The sequence below is a fragment of the Heptranchias perlo genome, chromosome 10 (assembly GCF_035084215.1).
Source record: "Heptranchias perlo isolate sHepPer1 chromosome 10, sHepPer1.hap1, whole genome shotgun sequence".
In the NCBI taxonomy this organism is placed as follows: Eukaryota; Metazoa; Chordata; class Chondrichthyes; order Hexanchiformes; family Hexanchidae; genus Heptranchias; species Heptranchias perlo.
The window spans coordinates 62,524,103-62,544,457 of record NC_090334.1 but is presented as its reverse complement, the minus strand read 5'-3'; the positions used below and the strand labels follow the sequence as shown (position 1 = coordinate 62,544,457).

Here is a 20,355-nt window from a genome sequence, read left to right as displayed (position 1 = left end):
GTCACATCACCCCTCACACCCACTCAAACCTCATCCTCATCTTACCTGCACTTACTCACCTCGCCAGTACTCATCCCGCCACTACCACTCAACCCAATCCTTATACAATCTCATGGCTCTATCTCATACTCACCCTCTCATGCATCTCCGTGTGCACTGCTGCTCAGAGAGGTCCACGAAGCTGAGCCTCGGCTTGTAGACCCTGTGGCGAGGGTAGTGCCCCCTGCGACGCATCTCTCTCCGACGTTGCCCTCCCTCCTGCTGTACAGGTGGATGTGTCACAGCACTGTGTTGTGGAGCTCCACGTGTCAGAGGTGGACAGCGAGGCTGGTGACGCTGTTCGCCCTCTGAGGAGGTCATGACTGCAGCTACGGCGGCCCCCATCCGGAAGATGTACACCTGAGGGGGTCCGCAAGGTAGGTACATGTCTCTGGACCCTGGGGTAAGTGTGCAAGTTGGTGAATTTTAGTGTTAGGAGGAGGGTGGTGAAGGCCAAACTTTGTCCAAAGTGACAGAGTGGCCTCCTGCAATGAGTGAGGGTCTCCACCCCCCCCCCCCACCTGTCAAATGGACCTTTGCAGCTGCCACAGGCTGACAGCTGCAACACGTCCATTTGAACTGGGAGTGTTTCCCCCAGTACAGGAAACAGTCCCAGTTGTTTGTAAAATCCCAACCCTCCTGAAATATCTCCTTAATCAGGTCTGTTAATGACCTGAAATACCTAAATAAATACTTTAAGTGGCACCCCGCCGGCTATAATTGCCTGCGGGAGTCCCACATGCAGGGGCTGCGCGCGCACGTCAGCGTGTCTGTGGGAAATCCGGAAGTGGACGAGTTGGAGCCGGGCTCCCGACCCGCTCCGGTATTCCCCGATTTTCGGAGGCCCCCCGCCAGGAACGCACCCGATCGCGGGTGCTAAAATCGACCCCCTTGCCTTTTGTTCTTTCCTCCCCTCCCCTTCCCCCCCTCCCCCTTTCCCTGGCTCTGTATTTGTTTAAAAACTGTTTAATCTTCAACTTCTTCCAGTTCTGACGAAAGGTCATCGACCTGAAACGTTAACTCTGTTTCTTTCTCCACAGATGCTGCCTGACTTGCTGAATATTTCCAGCATTTTCTGTTTTTAATTCAGACACAGAATCAATGTAACACCTATTTACCCCACTCTAAAAAAAATCTTAGTTTTCTCACCTCTCACCTAAATGTAGTGATTCGTGCAGGGATATGGATTCATGGGTGCAAGCAATCATCCAGTATTGTACCCAAATGATTATTCTTCATGTGTGTCCTAGAGTGAGTGTGAGCAGGCTGTTTGACTGTGGGGGTCATCAGACACAAGCCCACTCATGACACCCACTTACTTCCCTAATCACAGGATAGCAATAAAGAATGGGGACCCTGTTTGATGCCTGTTGGTGGTTAGAGGCCATTTATTTCTAACAATAAGAAAAATGGGACTTTGTGCTGCTAAATAAGGGAAGCAGAGCCTTGAGGCACTGTATATCTGTATATATTTTGATATACATTTCAAAAAATGCTCTCTGATGGTGTCACGCACAATACTACCTCAGTCAGAGTGACACTGCTGGTCAAATCCTGATCTATTCCTTGATCATTCTCACTATTGGAAAATTAAAGCTGTAATGGTGGATTAGGTATTTAAATGTGGAGACTGAAAACATTTCTATTCTGGTTCTTCTTTAGTCTAAGAGTTGAAGAAAAGTATTACCCTGTTTTGTGTGTATTTTCAATGTTAAGTGCTCCCTCTTTTAGATATGACTCTTATCTCTGGTAGGGGGACTCATCTTTGTCATTCCTTCTCACAGCTTTGTGGATTGCTGATAATTCAGTGGGGAAGTTGGTACAGAGTCACTCTTCTCATGCCAGTCACTAGCTTAGTGCCAGCAATGAAACACAAAAATGTTTTATAAATACACAAAGAGCAAGGGTATAACTAAGGAAAGAGTCGGGCCTATTAGAGACCAAAAAGGTAACCTATGTGTGGAGGCGGAAGATGTGGGTATGGTTCTTAATGAAGACTTTGAGTCTGCCTTTACAAAAGAGGGGGACGATGCACAGATTGTAGTTAAGGAGGAGAAGGTGTGTGAAATATTGGATGGGATAAACATAGTGAGAGAGGAAGTATTAAGGGGATTAGCATCTTTGAAAGTAGATAAATCACCAGGCCTGGATGAAATGTATTCCAGGCTGTCAAGAGAAGCAAGGGAGGAAATAATGGAGGCTCTGACCATCATTTTCCAATCGTCCCTGCCTACATGTGTGGTGCCGGAGGATTGGAGGACTGCTAACGTTGTACCATTGTTTAAAAAGGGAGAAAGAGATAAACTGAGTAATTATAGGCCAATCAGCCTAACCTCAGTGGTGGGAAAATTATTGGAATCTATTCTGAGGGACAGGATAAATTGTCATTTAGAAGGGCATGGGTTAATCGAGGACAGTCAGCATGGATTTGTTAAGGGAAGATCGTGTCTGACTAACTTGATTGAATTTTTTGAGAAGGTAACAAGGAGGGTCGATGAGGGTAACGCGTTTGATGTAGTGTACATGGATTTTAGCAAGACTTTCAACGAGGTCTCACACGGTAGACTGGTCAAAAAAGTAAAAGCCCATGGATTCAAGGGAAAATGGCTAGTTGGATCCAAAATTGGCTCAGTGGCAGGAAGCAAAAGGTAATGGTTGACGTGCGTTTTTGCGACTGGAAGGCTGTTTCCAGTGGGGTTCCGCAAGGTTCGGTACCAGGTCCCTTGCTTTTTGTGGTATATATTAATGATTTGGACTTGAATTTGGGGGCTTGATCAAGAAGTTTGTAGATGATACAAAAATTGGCCGTGTGGTTGATAGATAGGAGGAAAGCTGTAGACTGCAGGAAGATATCAATGGACTGATCAGGTGGGCAGAAAAATGGCAAATGGCATTCAATCCAGAGGAATGTGAGGTAATGCATTTGGGGGGAGCAAACAAGGCAAGGGAATAAACAATAAATGGGAGGATACTGAGAGGTGTGGAGCAACAAAGGGACCTTGGAGTGCATGTCCACAGATCACTGAAGGTAGTAGGACAGGTGATTAAAAAGGCATTTGGGATACTTTCCTTTATTAGCTGAGGCATAGAATGTAAGAGCAAGGAAGTTATGCTAGAACTGTATAAAACATTGGTTAGGCCACAGCTTGAGTACTGCGTACAGTTCTGGTCACCACAATACAGGAAAGATGTGATTGCACTAGAGAGGGTACAGAGGAGATTTACGAGGATGTTGCTAGGGCTGGAGAATTTTAGCAATAAGAAAACATTGTATAGGCTGGGGTTGTTTTCTTTGGGAAGGAGGCTGAGGGGAGATTTAATTGAGGCATGTAAAATTATGACGGGATTCGATAGAGTGGATAGGGAGGATCTATTTCCCATAGCAGAGGGGTCAGTGACCAGGGGGCATAGATTTAAAGTAATTGGTAGAAGGATTAGAGGGGAGCTGAGGAGAAATTTTTTCACCTAGAGGGTGATGGGGGTCTGGAACTCACTGTCTGAAATGATGGTAGAGGCAGAAACCCTCAACTCATTTAAAAAGTACTTGGATGTGCACTAGAAGTGCCGTAACCTACAGGGCTACGGACCAAGTGCTGGAAAGTGGGATTAAGCTGGATAGCTCTTTTTTGGCCGGCACTGACATGATGGGCCAAATGGTCTCCTTCCGTGCCATAATTTTCCATGACTCCATGATTCTAATGAATCGGTGAGATCAACACCCTGATATAAAGCTATCCATCGTTTTCAAACTCATCGTTTGCTGGGCACCTGATCATATGATCTCCGCATGTGATTCGACTCAGCATTTTTGTTGTCTTACCCAATGCATGTTGGAATAAGAGGGTAGATTTTCCAGATCCTCGCCCATGGTGAGATACCTGGCCCTCTAAGCATGGATCAGAACGTTATGAGTGAGCTGGACCACATGTGAGGACCCAGAAAATCTACCCTAAATTGTACATAATAATGGTAAATTGGCGTTGACAAGTGCTAGCTCAGTCTGCAATACGTAATGACCCGACAGTCATTTTGCTGTGGGAATATTTAACAGTTTTCTTTGTATTACTCTAGCCTATCATATTATTGAGCAACTTAGATGAAGGACCATAAACATCATCAAGGTTGAAAAGTCTAGGGGAGAAGATATGATAAATCATAGTTAGATGGCACCAAGCCTGAGTTTCAAAAACCTGTAGATGCTGTAAGGGGTTTCTTTTTTACTATTTCTCGGGCTTATAATAGGTCAGCCAGTTATGTTTTCCTGAGCTGCCCTGCCCGCAGTGCGGTTGCGAATCGCTTACCCCTTCCTGATTCTGAGCTGAGGACTTATCGAGTGGTAACAAAGACAGACAAACAAACCAGTGGATTGGTACAAGGAAAACCAATGTTTATTAATAAGAAAACTAAAACTACAAGGTAAACAGTATAATACAGAAGATAAAGAAATCGCTATGGATGTAATACAGTCTTACGCTTAACGGGTTGGAAGAAACGGACACATTGAGGGAAAATTCTAAAATCACAATTTTAGCAATATCCCTTTAACCCCCACCCTTATACCTAGATAGGTTGTCTTGTGGCGGCCAGAAAATTAATGCTCACCGGTGAAAACAGATGAAAAGGCCTGGCCCCTGTGCCTGCTGTTGCCGTCGACATGTGGTTGCGAGGTTTACTGGATGGCCTTCCTTCTTAGCTGCTAGCAGACAGACAGGACAGGGCCAAGAGGCGAAGAGAGAAGAGAGAGAGAGATACTGGGCAGCCCCAGTTATACCCTCTTGGTAACAGGTTTTTTTCATACCTCATCAGCTTGCTTCATTGTTTGATTTAAGCACGAAACGTAAGACAAAGGACCCCATCTCTGGCCCATTTACATTAATGGCCAATTCCTGTATTTCTGAGTTCCATAACTGCTTTAAGACAAAGGACCTAATTTCTGGCCCATTTACATAATGGCCGGTTCCTGTATCGATCTGTTCGCTAACTTCTTTACCATTGTAAACAATTTTACAACACCAAGTTATAGTCCAGCAATTTTATTTTAAATTCACAAGCTTTCGGAGGCTTCCTCCTTCGTCAGGTGAACGATGTGAAAAATTTTTCACATCGTTCACCTGACGAAGGAGGAAGCCTCCGAAAGCTTGTGAATTTAAAATAAAATTGCTGGACTATAACTTGGTGTTGTAAAATTGTTTACAATTGTCAACCCCAGTCCATCACCGGCATCTCCACATCATGGTTTACCATTGTTCCGAATGTACCTTGATGGTTCACCTTTTGTCCTGTGATCACTTCCTGCTCGAATTTTGATGTGTTGGCCGGCCATGTTGATAGCTTACCTCAGGGCTAGAATGCAGCTGCATTGTTTAAAGAAACCTGTCTGAAACACGAAGCCTGCCGAGTTGTTGAGAATGCAATTTCAAATCTGCCGGTCCTCGGCCATGTGTCTGACTGCAGCCATTTTGAGAGACCTTGGATTTTTTAAAACAGTCACACCAGGGTTTATTTAATAACTCCAATAAATCTTCGGGGTGGGGGGAACATGTGAAATTTTGCGAATCCCTTCAATGCTCCTGTCACAAAGAGAGCATGTGACTGAGCCATGTAAATCACAAGGTCACAATTAGGACTTGTTGAGTTAGCCGATCCCATTCAAGGCAGCAGTCGTGGCACTACAATTGGGCTCAGTACACCAGGGCTAGGCAAGAGAAAATCAGACGGGCTTCCTGCTTGTGATCATTAAGCAGCGATCCCCGCTGGAGAATGCGCATGCGTGAACATCAGGTGAGATCAAGGTCTGGTTCAGCCATGAAGCCCTTTCCAGTTGAGTAGCCTGCTGGTACTCTGTCTAGACTCACACATGAAGAATGACCACTTGGGTGGGACACCAGCCCACATTCATGGAAGCATCGCTCAACAGGAATCATTTTCAGGGGGAGAAAAGAGTTGGCAAATAAAAACTGTAAATGGTAGGATGAACGAATGAGCGAGGGACTTAGAGTTCTACTGTTTTGAGGTTCCAGAAAAGAATGGGTTTGAGTAGGAGTTTTAATTTTATAACTGTATACAATCGAAAGTAAATCTGATGGGGTGTAAAATGGCCGGCCGATTCTCATCAGGTTAGGTTAAAATTACACCCTATGTCTCTGCATCTGATAATGTTCAGATGCAAAATTTTGAGTAGCTTAAGTTTACACATTAATATACTAACAACTGATGGAGCAATAGTTTTATTAGTAGCAATTGTGTAAACATGTAACACATTTCCATAAATGTACAAAATATACAGGAGACATTTCCATTCCATTCGGAGGCACGTCACTGTGCTTTTGGATTAACCTCGTGAACCCAAATTAAAACAAAGAGGTGCGGTGGATATCTCAACTGATTAGGAGTTGATCAGTGATAAAGCAAAATAACACATCAGGTTGTCAATATAAAGCCACTGGTATAATGTGGTTGCATAGCATTGGGTTTTAGATCTAACTCTGATAGACAGTAGGCTTGAAATGATAATTTGGTGCAGGATATAAAAATGGAGATCAGTTGTATTCACAGAGTATCATCCGGCCACAGACTCTTTGGTTACCTTATATTCCATTTCCATTTAATACCATCAATTATTTAAGACAAAAATCTAACTAATATCTTAGTTAAATGTAAGTCTACATTCATGAGTCTTTCTTATTTGCCATGAAATATATTTACATAAAATGTCAGCCTTTTGTTCTTGGTAAAAACCCTTGAATTACACACAGTATCTGGCCTGTGATTATGGTTTAGTAAACATTAGAATTATGTTTCAATAAACATCTTTCTGCCAGCTTAGCTGACTAGCACCGATAATAGAATGCATGAGGATGCTTCATTAAAATAATCAATTGACTCTTTAACCCTGTAGAAAAGGAGAATGAAATGCACACCCCATCCCGCAGCACGTGAAATGCACGCCCCGCAGCACGTGAAATGCACGCCCCGCAGCACGTGAAATGCACGCCCCGCAGCACGTGAAATGCACGCCCCGCAGCACGTGAAATGCACGCCCCGCAGCACGTGAAATGCACGCCCCGCCCCGCCCCGCAGCACGTGAAATGCACGCCCCGCAGCACGTGAAATGCACGCCCCGCAGCACGTGAAATGCACGCCCCGCAGCACGTGAAATGCACGCCCCGCCCCGCAGCACGTGAAATGCATTATCCAGCCCTGTGGTATATGAAATCCACTACCTGAGGTTTAAGACAAATGTTAAAGCCCAAAGCTTTTATATTTCTTTATTTCACATTTTAATAATCATTGGGGCCAATTTTAACTGGCTGAAATTAGCCTCAAAATGGGGTCAGTAGACTTACCTTCCTGTTAACACCGTCCGCCACCATTTGTAAAGGGGCTTTCCCATGGGTGGCCGGAGCACCCGCCTGTTTTAGGTGGTAGTCCTCTTTACTATGATGTAGTTAGGACCCCGATTGAAATTTTGAGGGATATGTGTCGTAGCATTGAAGTAGCGGTCCTTAAAGTGCTCCTTCTGGCTCCACCAATATACAGTGGGCTGCTACTGGCCCGGGCTCGCTCCCCTCCACATTACCTCTCCCCTTAAGGCCCCAACCAGCAAGTTGTATCAGATGCCTGTTTGGCCCACAGCTCACCAGTTCTATTTCAAGGAGGCTTAGGCCTCAATATGGCTCCAGTCTCTTTACTCCCAGAACAGGCGGCCAGCCAGTATATTCCGGAGATCAGCCACCCAAAATTTAAAGTCTACCCGATTCATTCCAAGAATTTGTTTGCATTAAATAGAGATTACTATGTACATCAGACAGTTGCTTGATAAGATTTTATTTTTTGTTAAAGGGACAGTCTAATATTTTGAATCTACTGCTACCAAGTGAAATTAATAATTTTGGTAAATGTGCATGAGCACCTTATGTTGATTAAAAGTGCAGGTTTGGTCATTGCTTGTTCATGAACATTCTGGTATACTGTAATAGAAAAGTACTATTTATGATGATGAGGCTGCTTGCATCACAAAGACCGCCAACTTCCACCTCCGTAACATCACCCGTCTCCGCCCGTGCCTCAGCATATCGGCTGCTTTTGTTACCTCCAGACTCGACTAATCCAATGCTCTCCTGGCCAGCCTCCCATCTTCCACCCTTCATAAACTTGAGCTCATCCAAAACTTGGCTCCCGTATCGTAACCCATTCACCCATCACCTCTGTGCTCGCTGACCTACATTGGTGCCTGATCCACCAATGCCTCAACTTTAAAATTCTTTTCCTCATGTTCAAATCCCTCCATGGCCTCGCCTCTCCCTATCTCTGTAACGTCCTCCAGCCCTACAATAGTTTAAGAATTCAATATTCCTCCAACTCTGGCCTCTTGTGCATCCCCTACAACTTTTGCCCCACCATTGGTGGCCGTGCCTTAAGCCATCTCGGCCCTAAGCTCTGGAATTCCCTCCCCAAACCTCTCTGCCTCTCCACCTCTCTATCCTCCTTAAATACTCTCCTGATAACCTACCTCTTTGACCAACTAATATCTCCTTTGGCTCAGTGTCAGATTTTGTCTAATTACACTCAAAGCACCTTGGGACGTTTTCCTACGTTAAAGGTGCCTTATAAATGCAAGTTGTTGTTGTCGTATACTACTGTTTCCATCAGACTATCTCTCACTAAACCGTGAATATTGAAGTCATACCACTACCACAAGATCACAAATCACTTTCTTGTCTGTGCCATCAGTGTCAGACAGGCATGACACCACCCAGAAACACATAACTTCCTTCAGGGATCAGATGAACGCTCACCACCTGAAGTCCATACACACAGTCTCTGTTATACTACCAAGGATTGCACCATGTCAACAGAGGCCACAGAAAGCTACTTTACTACAGCTGTCAACTTCTGTAACTTATTGGACCAAAACACTTTATGCAAACATAACACAAAGTATAAAATGTGTTTTTCACACATCTCTTTAATGGACTCTAATACAGTCAAATCTATCTTTGACAGACCCTCAAATGATCCCTTTGGTGAGTTTCCATTCACAATAATGGTGATGGGAACAAAAGTACATTCCCAAAGACAAATGTGACTGTATATACCTTGTTTATAAAATGTATAAATAGTACTGGTTTAAAAATCGTCCAAAATATTGAAAAAAGAAATGTTTAATAAGTCCTAAACAAGAAAAATATATTGAACCTCTGATTAAGGGTCACATCTTAAACATGAACCTATCTTTCCCTTTCAGATGCTCACTGAGCTGCTGTGAATTTCCAGCATTTCCTGCTTTCTTTTCAGATTTCCAGCATTTTGCATTTTTTTCTTTTTATTCCCAGAAAAAAATATAGCCTATCACTTTTTTGTTAAAACAGAACGAAAATCAGAAAGACGGGAGGTTCTTTATCGGTGGGTTTGACATCTGCTCCGCCTGGTTTATCTGCTTGTATATAAAGTAATAGTCTTTTCGTGGCTGGCTCTTCTGGAGGACAGACTTGAGACGCTGAGGTACTGCATCAGCAGCCAGCTGCATGCTCTTCTCCTCCACGACAAGATGCACGTAGTAGTCCTCGGGCTCTGAGACTCCAAACTTTTCGGCGCACTGAATGGATAGCTTCTCTGCGGTTGTCTCTGGATTTACAGCAAATGTTTTTACATTGGATCCAAACTCTGAAAAGGACACACTCAGGAAATCCTACAAAAGGCAACGGGGATAAAAAAACACATTGAAAACAAATGAAGATATGACTGTCACAAACTGAATCAGTCCTAGCCAGTAGAGGGCACCGTACACTAACTAGCATAACATCCCTTAAAAATTTGTCTGCAATGTCTATCGGCATCAAGAGAGTGTTCAGTCCTTTTTTTTTCAATTTTGTGCCCTCTTCTCCTAAAGGTTTTGGCGGGATATTACTCAACCAATACCAGGGATAAGCTCCAGATAGCAGTGAGGAGTGGGAATCCCGAGAGATTTTTTCCTTTCCAAAACCCAGGGGCGTTGATGCCAATTTTACTGCTCCAACCGTTTCCCTGCTTGAGATCAGCTAAATGAGCACAGATCAAGGAACTGAAGCTGTGACCTTGTGATCTGTTGGGACACGTACTACACCAGGGAGCGTATCTAGTCTTACATTACACAGCCGAATGTATATTTCCATGAAATATCAAGAAACACATATGTGGAACATATGTTTGTTATCTTACGTGTGTGTAATGTAATATATAATCCTTGGCTGCCGCACAGAAAGAGTTTCCGCAAAGTCTTTTTCGGATTGTTTTGGGGAATTGAGCATTTCCAGGACTCCGTCCAAGAAGGCAACACCCTTTGTACATAAATAATTACAAAGAACTTGAAGACTGGATATATAAAAAACATATAATCCCTGGCTCTCCCTATAATAACTGCTTGTCCTTTAGATGGAATGCCTGTTAACTTTCCATTTCCCTCCTAATGACAGCTTATCTATTTTTATACCATCTCAAATGCTCCATATTGTTATCGCTTCAGTTCCTAGGTTTCGATTCTCAATCTGCATACTGCTGCCTCATTTCTTCCAGGCTTCCACCATAACAACTACTTTCCTTTGTAATTCCCAAACAATAAATTATCTGGGACCAGTAATCAATCTCACATAGAAATCTAAAGTTCCCCAGTTACAGTTGATTGAGCCGAGCTCAAAACACTCAAATATTCCACATTGAGGCCTTAGATGTTTCTTAAATAAATATAATATTCATTATTTATACTAAGCAGGAAATGACATACATATTCCTATTTCAAATAAATGAAGTGCAGCAGGCAACTAGTTATAGTTAAGGTGAGCTATTTCTTAAATAAATAATGAATATTTTATTTATTTAAGAAATAGCTCATCTCAGAATTCATCAGGGGAGTCACAAGAAAGAAGATTGCAGCAGGTGCTTTCTACCTTCCTCCCTCGGACGATCTTTGGGCCTCAGGGCCTTTTGGCTGCTGCCCTTATGCAGATACGCTCCTGTTTCTGCCCCCATAATCCGAGTGCTATAGAGGGACATCATATGGAACATTATCCCATCCTAAACATGCATTGCTACTAATGCATTGAGCTGAAAGTGGACATCACCCTTGTTACCGTGTCTCAATTTCGGCTCTAGAGATAAGCTAAAATCCTGCTTTGCAAAAACTTTGACAACATAGGTGATAACAAAAATATGCCTTTGTGGGGAAAGAATTTGTGGCAGAAGAAACAAAGCTCATTTTGTAAATTACTTTCTATCCCTCGTTGGCCCCTCCATGCCCTGAGCCATCCCCTTACATTAAAAGAATGTAAGAACTTAAGAACCCAAAACAAGAAAAAGCCATTTAGGTCATCAAGCCTACTTGTTTCAACTGACCGTCTACAATTTAGCACATTATTGAATTTCCAGAGGAAGGTGGGTAAAATTTGGAAAACTTTCAATGATGTAGGTTTTTCAGAAATTTACTCACGATCCCCAAAGTAATCAAGAAAACAACAATGAGACATCAACCCAACATTGCAATCCAAATTATTGAAGCCGTAGATGGAATTCATCAGATGACATTTCCATGGTTATATCAGGACTGGATCCATAACGCTCCAAATATTAATTTAATAAGTTGTTAGTCAACAAAGTATTAGCTAGGTTTAAAGATACTGTTCCATATATTTCCATGTGTCAGGGGAAAGCAAATCAGGCAGTGGGCAGCTCAAAACTATTTCCAGGTCTCTATCAATGCTGCTTTTGAACTGCCATCTGAGATATGTATGAGAGCATTGGTGATATGAATTGCCCTTCAACGTCCCCTTCCCTCTCTCTGTGGTGAACGACCTTATTTACGTTATGATGTGGAGATGCCGGTGATGGACTGGGGTTAACAATTGTAAACAATTTTACAACACCAAGTTATAGTCCAACGATTTTATTTTTAATCCCACAAGCTTTCGGGGGCTTGTGGGATTAAAAATAAAATCGTTGGACTATAACTTGGTGTTGTAAAATTGTTTACAATTATTTACGTTAGACAGAGTAAGGTCAAGGTGGTTGAAGGCTCTGCCACCAGTGGTTACAAGGTAATAACGTACTCAGTCCTTCTTATACCATGATCTCAGGTGTACCCTATTTGCGACTCCTTTTATTTATGATGTTACAGTGACTCCGTTATGACACTGACCTGCATTGATGACCTTGATATTTGTTTCATGTTTAGAGTCCTTCTCCTTTGCCATTGGTGGATTGAGTCCTGGACCTCATGACTGAGTTGGCGAGTAACAGTTTGTTTATCATAGTGTTTAATATGTTCTAAGGCGCCGTAGGTAGTTGCTAAATAATAATATCCTGAAACAAAGAAAAGGCCATTAGCTCACACCATTAATTGTTTATGTTAATGGAGGACTTGTTGCTGCTTAGAATAACCGTGTTATTTACCTGTTGTGTTATTTACATTTAAAACATAGAGTAGTGATAAGCGTCTAACACTCTACATCACCAATGCTACTGGTGCATTCACTTCATTTCTGCTACTTTATGGAATGAACTTCTCTTTTACTCTGATTTGCTCTTTATACTCTATATCCTATATAAATGGTTGTATGTCTTAATTTAAAGTTCTAAGGACTGCTGAAGCTGCTATTCTTTTCATCTGATTGAGGTTCTGTATTTTGCACAGTAACTACCCAACATATATTTCTACAGTCTTTGTTCCTCTAAATTTCCTCTGATTCCATCTTATTCGACTCCCAGTCAAAGTTCTGTATCCTTACCCCCGACTCCATCAGCCGCTCCAGCTGCTCTCTCAGCCTGAACCAGACAGTGCATGACTTGAGTGTCCTGTTCAACTATGCTAAACTTCAAACCCCATAGCCTATCCATCACTTAGACCGCTTACTTCCACCTCTGCAATACTACCTGCCTCCACTCCTGCATCACCCTGACTGCAGCTGAAACCCTTACCCATGCTTTTGTAACTTCAAGATTCTACTTCTCCAATGCAGTCTTCACTGGCCTTCCAAACTCCAACCTACACAAACGTCCTCTCATCCAAAACTCTGCTGCCTACATCCTGCATTAAATCTTACTCTCCTATTATCCCTGTCCTGCCAATGCACTAAATTCAAAATCCTTATCTTTGTCTATAAACCCCTTCATGGCCTCATTCCACCCTACATCTGCAACCTCCTCCAGCTGTCCTGCTCTGCCTGTGCCCTTCAGTACTCTGATTCTGGCCTCCTATGCACCCCGCACTTGCTGCTGTTCCGTATGTGGCACAGCCACCTCAACCCTACTCTCTGGAATTCCCCTGCTAAACATTTTTGCCTTTCTACTTTCTCTCCATCTTTAAAAGTCTCCCCAAAACCTTTTCGACCATCTCCTAAGTCTTCTACACTTGCTTGGCATTCACTCTCCCATCTATAAATTATGACATTTATTAAAGGCACTATAAAAATACAAATTGTCATTGAACTTTCCTTTCTTGTTGTTCCCAAGCTCCAAATGCACCATCTTCTCTTCCTCCCTGCAATATTATTGGACTGTCTACCACTCTAACTCCTTCTTTTCCAAGATCTCAAAACTGTGGAATTTCTTAGTTCTCTCAATCATCTTTTCCTCCACCTTGATTTATCTGGTCTTCTCTTTTCTCCTACTCTTTTCAACTCTGTCTTGCACCTGCATAGGTTTCTCAATAGTGAAGAACATATAACCTCCTTCAACTCAAAGAGCTGGACGTTCAGGGCTGTTAATTCCATAAGCACTGCTGAATTTGTCAATGAGCTAAAGCAGAATTGAAAGATTTTTCAATTAGATAATTAAAGCACCATTGGTTTCTCATGCAATTTGGCAAAAAATTATATATACTGCTAATACCAGTTGAATATTGTAACTTTTGACCTTTGACACAATGCAGGATATAAGGCTGCAACTGGTAAACTCTGAGTTTTCATCTTGTACAGCTCTCACTTCCAAAACAACTATGGAATAAACAGCCTTAACTGGCTCCCACTCTCTTGTTGATGGTAAGAAATTAAACAATGAAACCAAGTCATTATAAAAAAGCAAATAATTCTGGAAATCTGAATAATGTACAGTTTTGTTCAGGGTGTGGTTTCTTTCATATAACCCCTGAAGAATAAGAAAATGCAGTGAAAGTAAAAGCATTTATGGAGCTGAATTTAAACCAAAGAAAAAAATAAAGCCTATTTATGTAAAGCGTGGTCCTACTATTCTCCATCAGGGGGTACAGTTGGCACACAGTACTATAAGCAAGGGCAGCCATACCTTCTCCTAAGTGTAGTGAAGGATCTAGTAGCTCCATCATATATTCCACATCCAGAAGCAGTGACGTCAGGTTACTCCTTGCCAGCACATACATTAACACGGGGAGGAAATCATCAGCACCGTAGGGCTTTGCTAAAACAGAAGCAGAATTGGAAAGTGAATTAGCATCTTCCGTTACTGCCACAGAACTGTCACCAGATTCCTGTAGTGAAAAACAACTGTAAAAAAACTGATATATTTCTGAAGCATTCCACTGCTTATGGATTTATTTTATGTGCACATTTTTTGTAACATGAATAACAGGCTCTTAGGAATCAGCACAGGCACACATCCTCAACATGTTGTCTGTAGTGATAAAACTTGCTTGAATTAGATTTCCATATCACTGGAATTCTTTTCAAATGTGCGCCTAAGCCATTGTCTTTGGTCCCCGCCACAAACTCTGTTCTCTAGCCACCGACTCCATCCCTCTGAGGCTGAACCAGACCGTTCGCAACTCGGCATCCTATTTGACCCTGAGATCCACTCCATCACCAAGACCACTTACTTCCACCTCCATGACATCTCATCTCCGCCCCTGCCTCAGCTCATCTGCTTATGAAACCCTCATCCATGCCTTTGTTACCTCGAGACTGGACTATTCCAATGCTCTCCTGACTGGCCTCCCATCTTGCACCCTTCACAAACTGGAGCTCATCCAAAACTCTGCTGCCCGTATCCTAACTCGCACCAAGTCCCATTCACCCATCACCCCTGTGCTCGCTGACCTACATTGTCTCCCGGTCTGCGAATGCCTCAATTTCAAAATTCTCATCCTAGTTTTCAAATCCTTCCATGGCCTCACCCCTCCTTATCTCTGTAACCTCCTCCAGCCCTACAACCCTCCGAGATCTCTGCGCTCCTCCAATTCTTGCCTCTTGTGCATCCCCGATTTTAATTGCTCCACTATTGGCGACCGTGCCTTCAGCTGTCTAGGGGCTAAGCTCTGGAATTCCCTCTCTAAACCTCTCTGCCTCTCTACCCCTCTCTCCTCCTTTAAGACACTCCTCTTTGACCAAGTTTTTGGTCACCTGTCCTAATGTCTCATTATGGGGCTTGGTGTCAAATTTTGTTTGAAAATTGCTCCTGCGAAATGCCTTGAGACATTTTATTACATTAAAGGCGCTATATAAGTTGTTTTGTTTTTGTTACTAAAAACCAAATATTGATACTGTTAGTATCAGCAAAAGATGTAATTTGTATTAAATATTATTGCCACGTCAATTGTTTCATTCATAAATGCTGGCTCCTAACCCAGTTTAGGACATTTTTAAAAAATATAAATAAAAATGTTTTCTCTTGATTTTTCATTGTCTCTTTTAACTCTGTCTCTTATTCCAATATTTCTTTCCCTCTCTTTATTTCACTTACTGTACCTGATTTGACATCGAATTCACCATTCTAATGACACTTCCTGGTTCAGTCTGTGCTGCTCATTAACGATGTTACAATCTGATTGAAACTGATCTGTGGTCATTCTATACTAGACATGTCCTAATATTACAATACCTCATGACTTGTAAATGCTATGGTAATGCTCACTAAATGTTATAGCATAGATGCATTTAAGGGGAAGCTAGACAAGCACATGAGGGAGAAAGGAATAGAATGATATGCTTATAGGGTTAAATGAAGAGGGGTGGCAGGAGGCTCGTGTGGAGCATAAACGCCGGCACAGACCAGTTTGGTCGATTGGCCTGTTTCTGTGCTGTAAATTCTATGCAATTCTATATAATTCTATGGTTTGGCCTTTCCTTACATCCTGTTTTTGAGGTAGTGACAGAATATAGTACCACAGGTACCGGCAATCTTTTGGTACCTTTTTCAAGTGACAGTTCTTCAGGTATGGACCAAAGCAGTGAGCGTCAGTAGGTGTACTGACTGTGGGAGGACATCACAGTCTAGCTTGATCTTGCCCTTACCCAATATCCTTCCATATACACTTTCCAGGAAAGGGCCACTAATGGTCAGGCATTGGACCTCCATTTGATTTTCCGCATCTCTTGGCCAAAGACACTGGTGCCACCTATAGTGTCCCATCACTGCCTTGTCTGAGATCAGCTAATTTTCAAATTTTACCTCTCCAAAAAACTTTTGTCTGACTACAACAAGCTAATGTATGCTAACAGATCTCATGTGGGGCTGCTCATAGTAACTCGATAATACACTGTTTTAATATGACAGAAGCATCATACTATGTAACACACAGTAAATTGTTCTGTTCTTAAGATGGAATTGTGCTTAAGCAGTCCTGTCCCCTTTAGACAACAAAGTCTAATTGCTGTAAATCCTGAGGTCATTTAGAGGCTAATTTCTGTTGTTGAGGGAAATTTGGAGATTGGATAGTGCTTGTAAATTTTCTGGCTCCAGATTAGAAGAAACAAGCGTAAATAACAACCCTCCTTTTTTTTCATAATGGTGACAATTTGAAGATTGATGTCTGAAGTGTGACTGAAGCACGCTAGACAAAACGGGAAGATTTTCATCTTTATCGCCTGGGCATAAATTTTTATTAATAATATTTATGAAAAGTCCTGGTAGGCTGGAAGCTACCTGGAGCACCTCATAGTGTTGAAGGGATCCATTATTGGCCACAAATAAGAGCACTCTGAGGGTCTTTGTGCTAATATTTAGCATTGTAATGATTCCCTTATCAGTTCTAATGTTACTGAGGAATAAACTTTATAATTCTGAATATTAAAAAATACAAGGAAGAAAACTGCTAATGCTAATTTTGTTTTAAAATAGGAAACTGGCTTTGGGCAAGTTTTTTTTTCTGATGAATGCCTCAGAAATGTATCTGGTGCTGCAATGCGGTGCTTCCTAAATTAATTTCTGCTCCACTTTATTCAGCATTATGTGACTAAATCTCATCTCACATCAAATAACATGACAAAACCCAGTAGAATATTACTTGCTAATCCTAACAAATGGCTATGGGTCAACTGATATTTAGTCTACTGACCCAGCTTCTCTCAAAGCAGGATAAATTTGGAAAAAACTGCTGAATGATGTGCCTCACAGTCTGCCATACATAATCATAAGTAGAGCTTGTTTCAAATTACCGGAGTGCACTAGATAGTCTCTTGGGTTCAGCATCTCCAGTCTCGCCTGAAAGCAGAACCCCATGTCCCTTATGCTCAGGAGAAATTCTATAGTTTCCCGCTGGCATGAACCCCTGCAGCATTTCAACCCCCTTGTGTTATGTGAACTAGATGCTATAATCTCACACTTGCAAACATGTGCGATTCACTGATTTTCCAAGACACAAACTCATTAACACTTTAATGAGATGGGGGTTGATACAAGTTGTTATGCTGCATTATTTTACATTCAGTAAAGAATGTTGCAGAATAACAGTAATATTAAATCTCACCTCATTTTGACTTAATTTGAGTACAGTACTTGCAGTACAGAAAATAACAAAACTTACCACAATGGCCTTGTTAACGGGGGTAAGCATTCACTTTTTCTGGTTAGACTTTTCTCTGAATCTGACCGATTCTGAGCTCAAGATGAGTGAGCTCTCTTGCTAGGTCAGGGTCCCTTTGTCGACCTTGCCAAGCTGAACCCCAGTCCATGTGTTTACCTGTCCTTTTGTTTCCTAACTGGACAGGATGTCGGTAGTTTTGACCCTTGACTCTCCTGGTTTCCGCGGTGACTAATAGGGCTGCCAACTAATAGGGCTGCCAACTAAACCAGCCACCGCTTCCCTGCATAAGAACATAAGAACATAAGAAATAGGAGCAGGAGTAGGCCAATCGGCCCCTCGAGCCTGCTCCGCCATTCAATAAGATCATGGCTGATCTGGTCCGAACCTCAAATCTAAAATCATGTCCAATTTCCTGCCCGCTCCCCGTAACCCCTAATTCCCTTTACTTCTAGGAAACTGTCTATTTCTGTTTTAAATTTATTTAATGATGTAGCTTCCACAGCTTCCTGGGGCAGCAAATTCCACAGACCATGTGGTTCTGCATGTGGTTCTCTCTCTCGATAGTACCTCCTGATGTTCTCAAAATAGGATCATCCTGACACAATGACCCTGGATGGCTCACAGGAAAGACCAAATGAACTTTATTGTGGTATGTAAGAAACAACATTGCACAAATGTCAAAAGAACCAGAGGGGCGATGAGTTTTTTTTAACGCAGCGATTTGTTATGCTCTGAAATGCACTGTTTCAAAAGAGCCGGCACAGGTAAGATGGGCCGAATGGCCTCCTACTGTGCTGTATGATTCAATGATAAATAGGCCCATCTGGCTCAAATACACATTTCTCCCCTCAGCCTCTGGCTACTACGGGAATCTCTTGTGAGCTACATTTAACTTAAAAGTAATATTTTAATATAATAATGATAAAAATTGCAAAACTTGACAGATATATTTTATAAAGTTATTTTTTTCAGACTATCTCATACAATGACAGGTAAATCGCGTTAATACTAATGCGCCCGCTATAAGCGGCGGGGACTATACAACATCTGAGCTTTGGCTCTCTCGAGATTGATTATCTTATTCTAGTAAAGGTTTGGGGCCTTCAAGAAGACCTTAACGGGACTCACGTCAAATCTCAACCGTCATGAGTTCTGCTGAGGCCTGTTAAGGCCTTAAATGAAGGAATCTCCCCCTGACTTGCTCCTTTGACGTGAAGGGGAGTTGACAGAAGATCCACCTAAGGCCCTCAACTGAAATTTAACAGTCCAGTCTAAATAGGGCAGAGTTTGGGATTTATGCCCTCTCCAGACTCAGGAATTTTGGGACCATGGAGTCTAGGGGTGCAAGATCTATTTGTTCCAGCACAAATGATCTTTAGTTCTCTGCAGCATGTTAGTGCCTAGTGAAGTATGATGCAGTGATGGGATGTGGGATTGAGTCTGTAATTTCATACATGGCAAGATCCTAAATTCAGGCGTCCTGTCAGTGAGAGGCAAAGTGCCAAGCTCATCACATAAAGGAAACAAGTAATCAAAGGCTTTTCTGACCAGTTCAGCAATTATTTTACCAGAGGCGTGGGAGGAGAGTAATCGAAGGCTGCTCTCTACTTCCATCTAGTGACCAGTTCAAGAGTGACACTTTTTAAAGGTTGGGAGCAGAGTAACCTAGAAATGGTGTCAAGCATCAACTTGTGGCCAACTTGATTGTGACACCGCCAGAAGCTTGGCTAGGAAAAAAATCTAAATAAATGAAGAAAATATTCCCTGAAAAAATGGTGATAAAATGGTAGAGGGGAATAATGTGGTAAAACGATTTTATCAACATCTTGCGTCAATGTGATTACAACAGGACGTCAGTAATTTTGCTGATAAACTATAGATTGAAGTTCAAGACAATCTTCAGGTATTTGAAGAGTTCTGTCTCCAGATCCATCAACATGGTTGATTTTACTGAGCTACTGGTTGTCACTATGGTAACTGGCTGTTCCCCATGATCACCAAACAAAAACTATCAAAGGCCCCAATCCAATCTAGTGCATTGAGATTTGTTCCACTGTTTAAAAATCATTGATCCAATGGACCAGTTACAGTACTAGAGAGGAAAAGCTTATAAACTACACGTTATATATTATAAAGAATAATAAACACCTGGCAATAAAGCCTAGACAGTACGTCAAAATCAGGATTCGATTGATATTCATAAACCACTGACTGTTTTCCATCATTCAATGTTTTCCTGGTTTATGATGTCATCAGAAACACTTAATTAAGTTTCTGCCTTGGCTCTCTCTGCCAGTCATCTGCACAATAACCTGATAAATAAATGGTCCCACATCAGGGAGAGTTTTACTTGCCCTGAGTGATGCAGCTATGAGTTAGACAGTCCATCTTCAGGCGCCGAATGAAAAAATATATTTAATCATAGAAAATTTATGGAACAGAAGGAGGCCATTTGGCCCATTGTGTTTGCGCCGGCCGAAAATGAGCCACCCAGCCTAATCCCACTTTCCAGCACGTGGTCCGTAGCCTTGTAGGTTATGGCACTTCAAGTGCATATCCAAGGATCTTTCCTA

At 42.1% G+C, this 20,355-nt stretch overlaps 1 protein-coding gene and 1 long non-coding RNA gene across 2 annotated transcripts in view; one reads left to right on the top strand and one right to left on the bottom strand.

Moving 5' to 3' along the window:
- The window catches only part of LOC137326643 (uncharacterized), a 135,136-nt gene that overhangs the window by 25,632 nt on the left and 89,149 nt on the right, over positions 1-20,355 (top strand). The gene's annotated exons all lie outside the window — the stretch shown is intronic.
- The window catches only part of rin3 (Ras and Rab interactor 3), a 91,222-nt gene continuing 79,856 nt past the window's right edge, over positions 8,990-20,355 (bottom strand). Inside the window, exons 8-10 of the mRNA XM_067991932.1 lie at positions 14,311-14,442; positions 12,209-12,372; positions 8,990-9,730 (exon numbers count right to left, since the gene is read on the bottom strand). Of these exons, the coding sequence (XP_067848033.1) occupies positions 9,419-9,730; positions 12,209-12,372; positions 14,311-14,442 (608 nt within the window). The 3' untranslated portion in view covers positions 8,990-9,418. The remainder of the gene's footprint in view (positions 9,731-12,208; positions 12,373-14,310; positions 14,443-20,355) is intronic.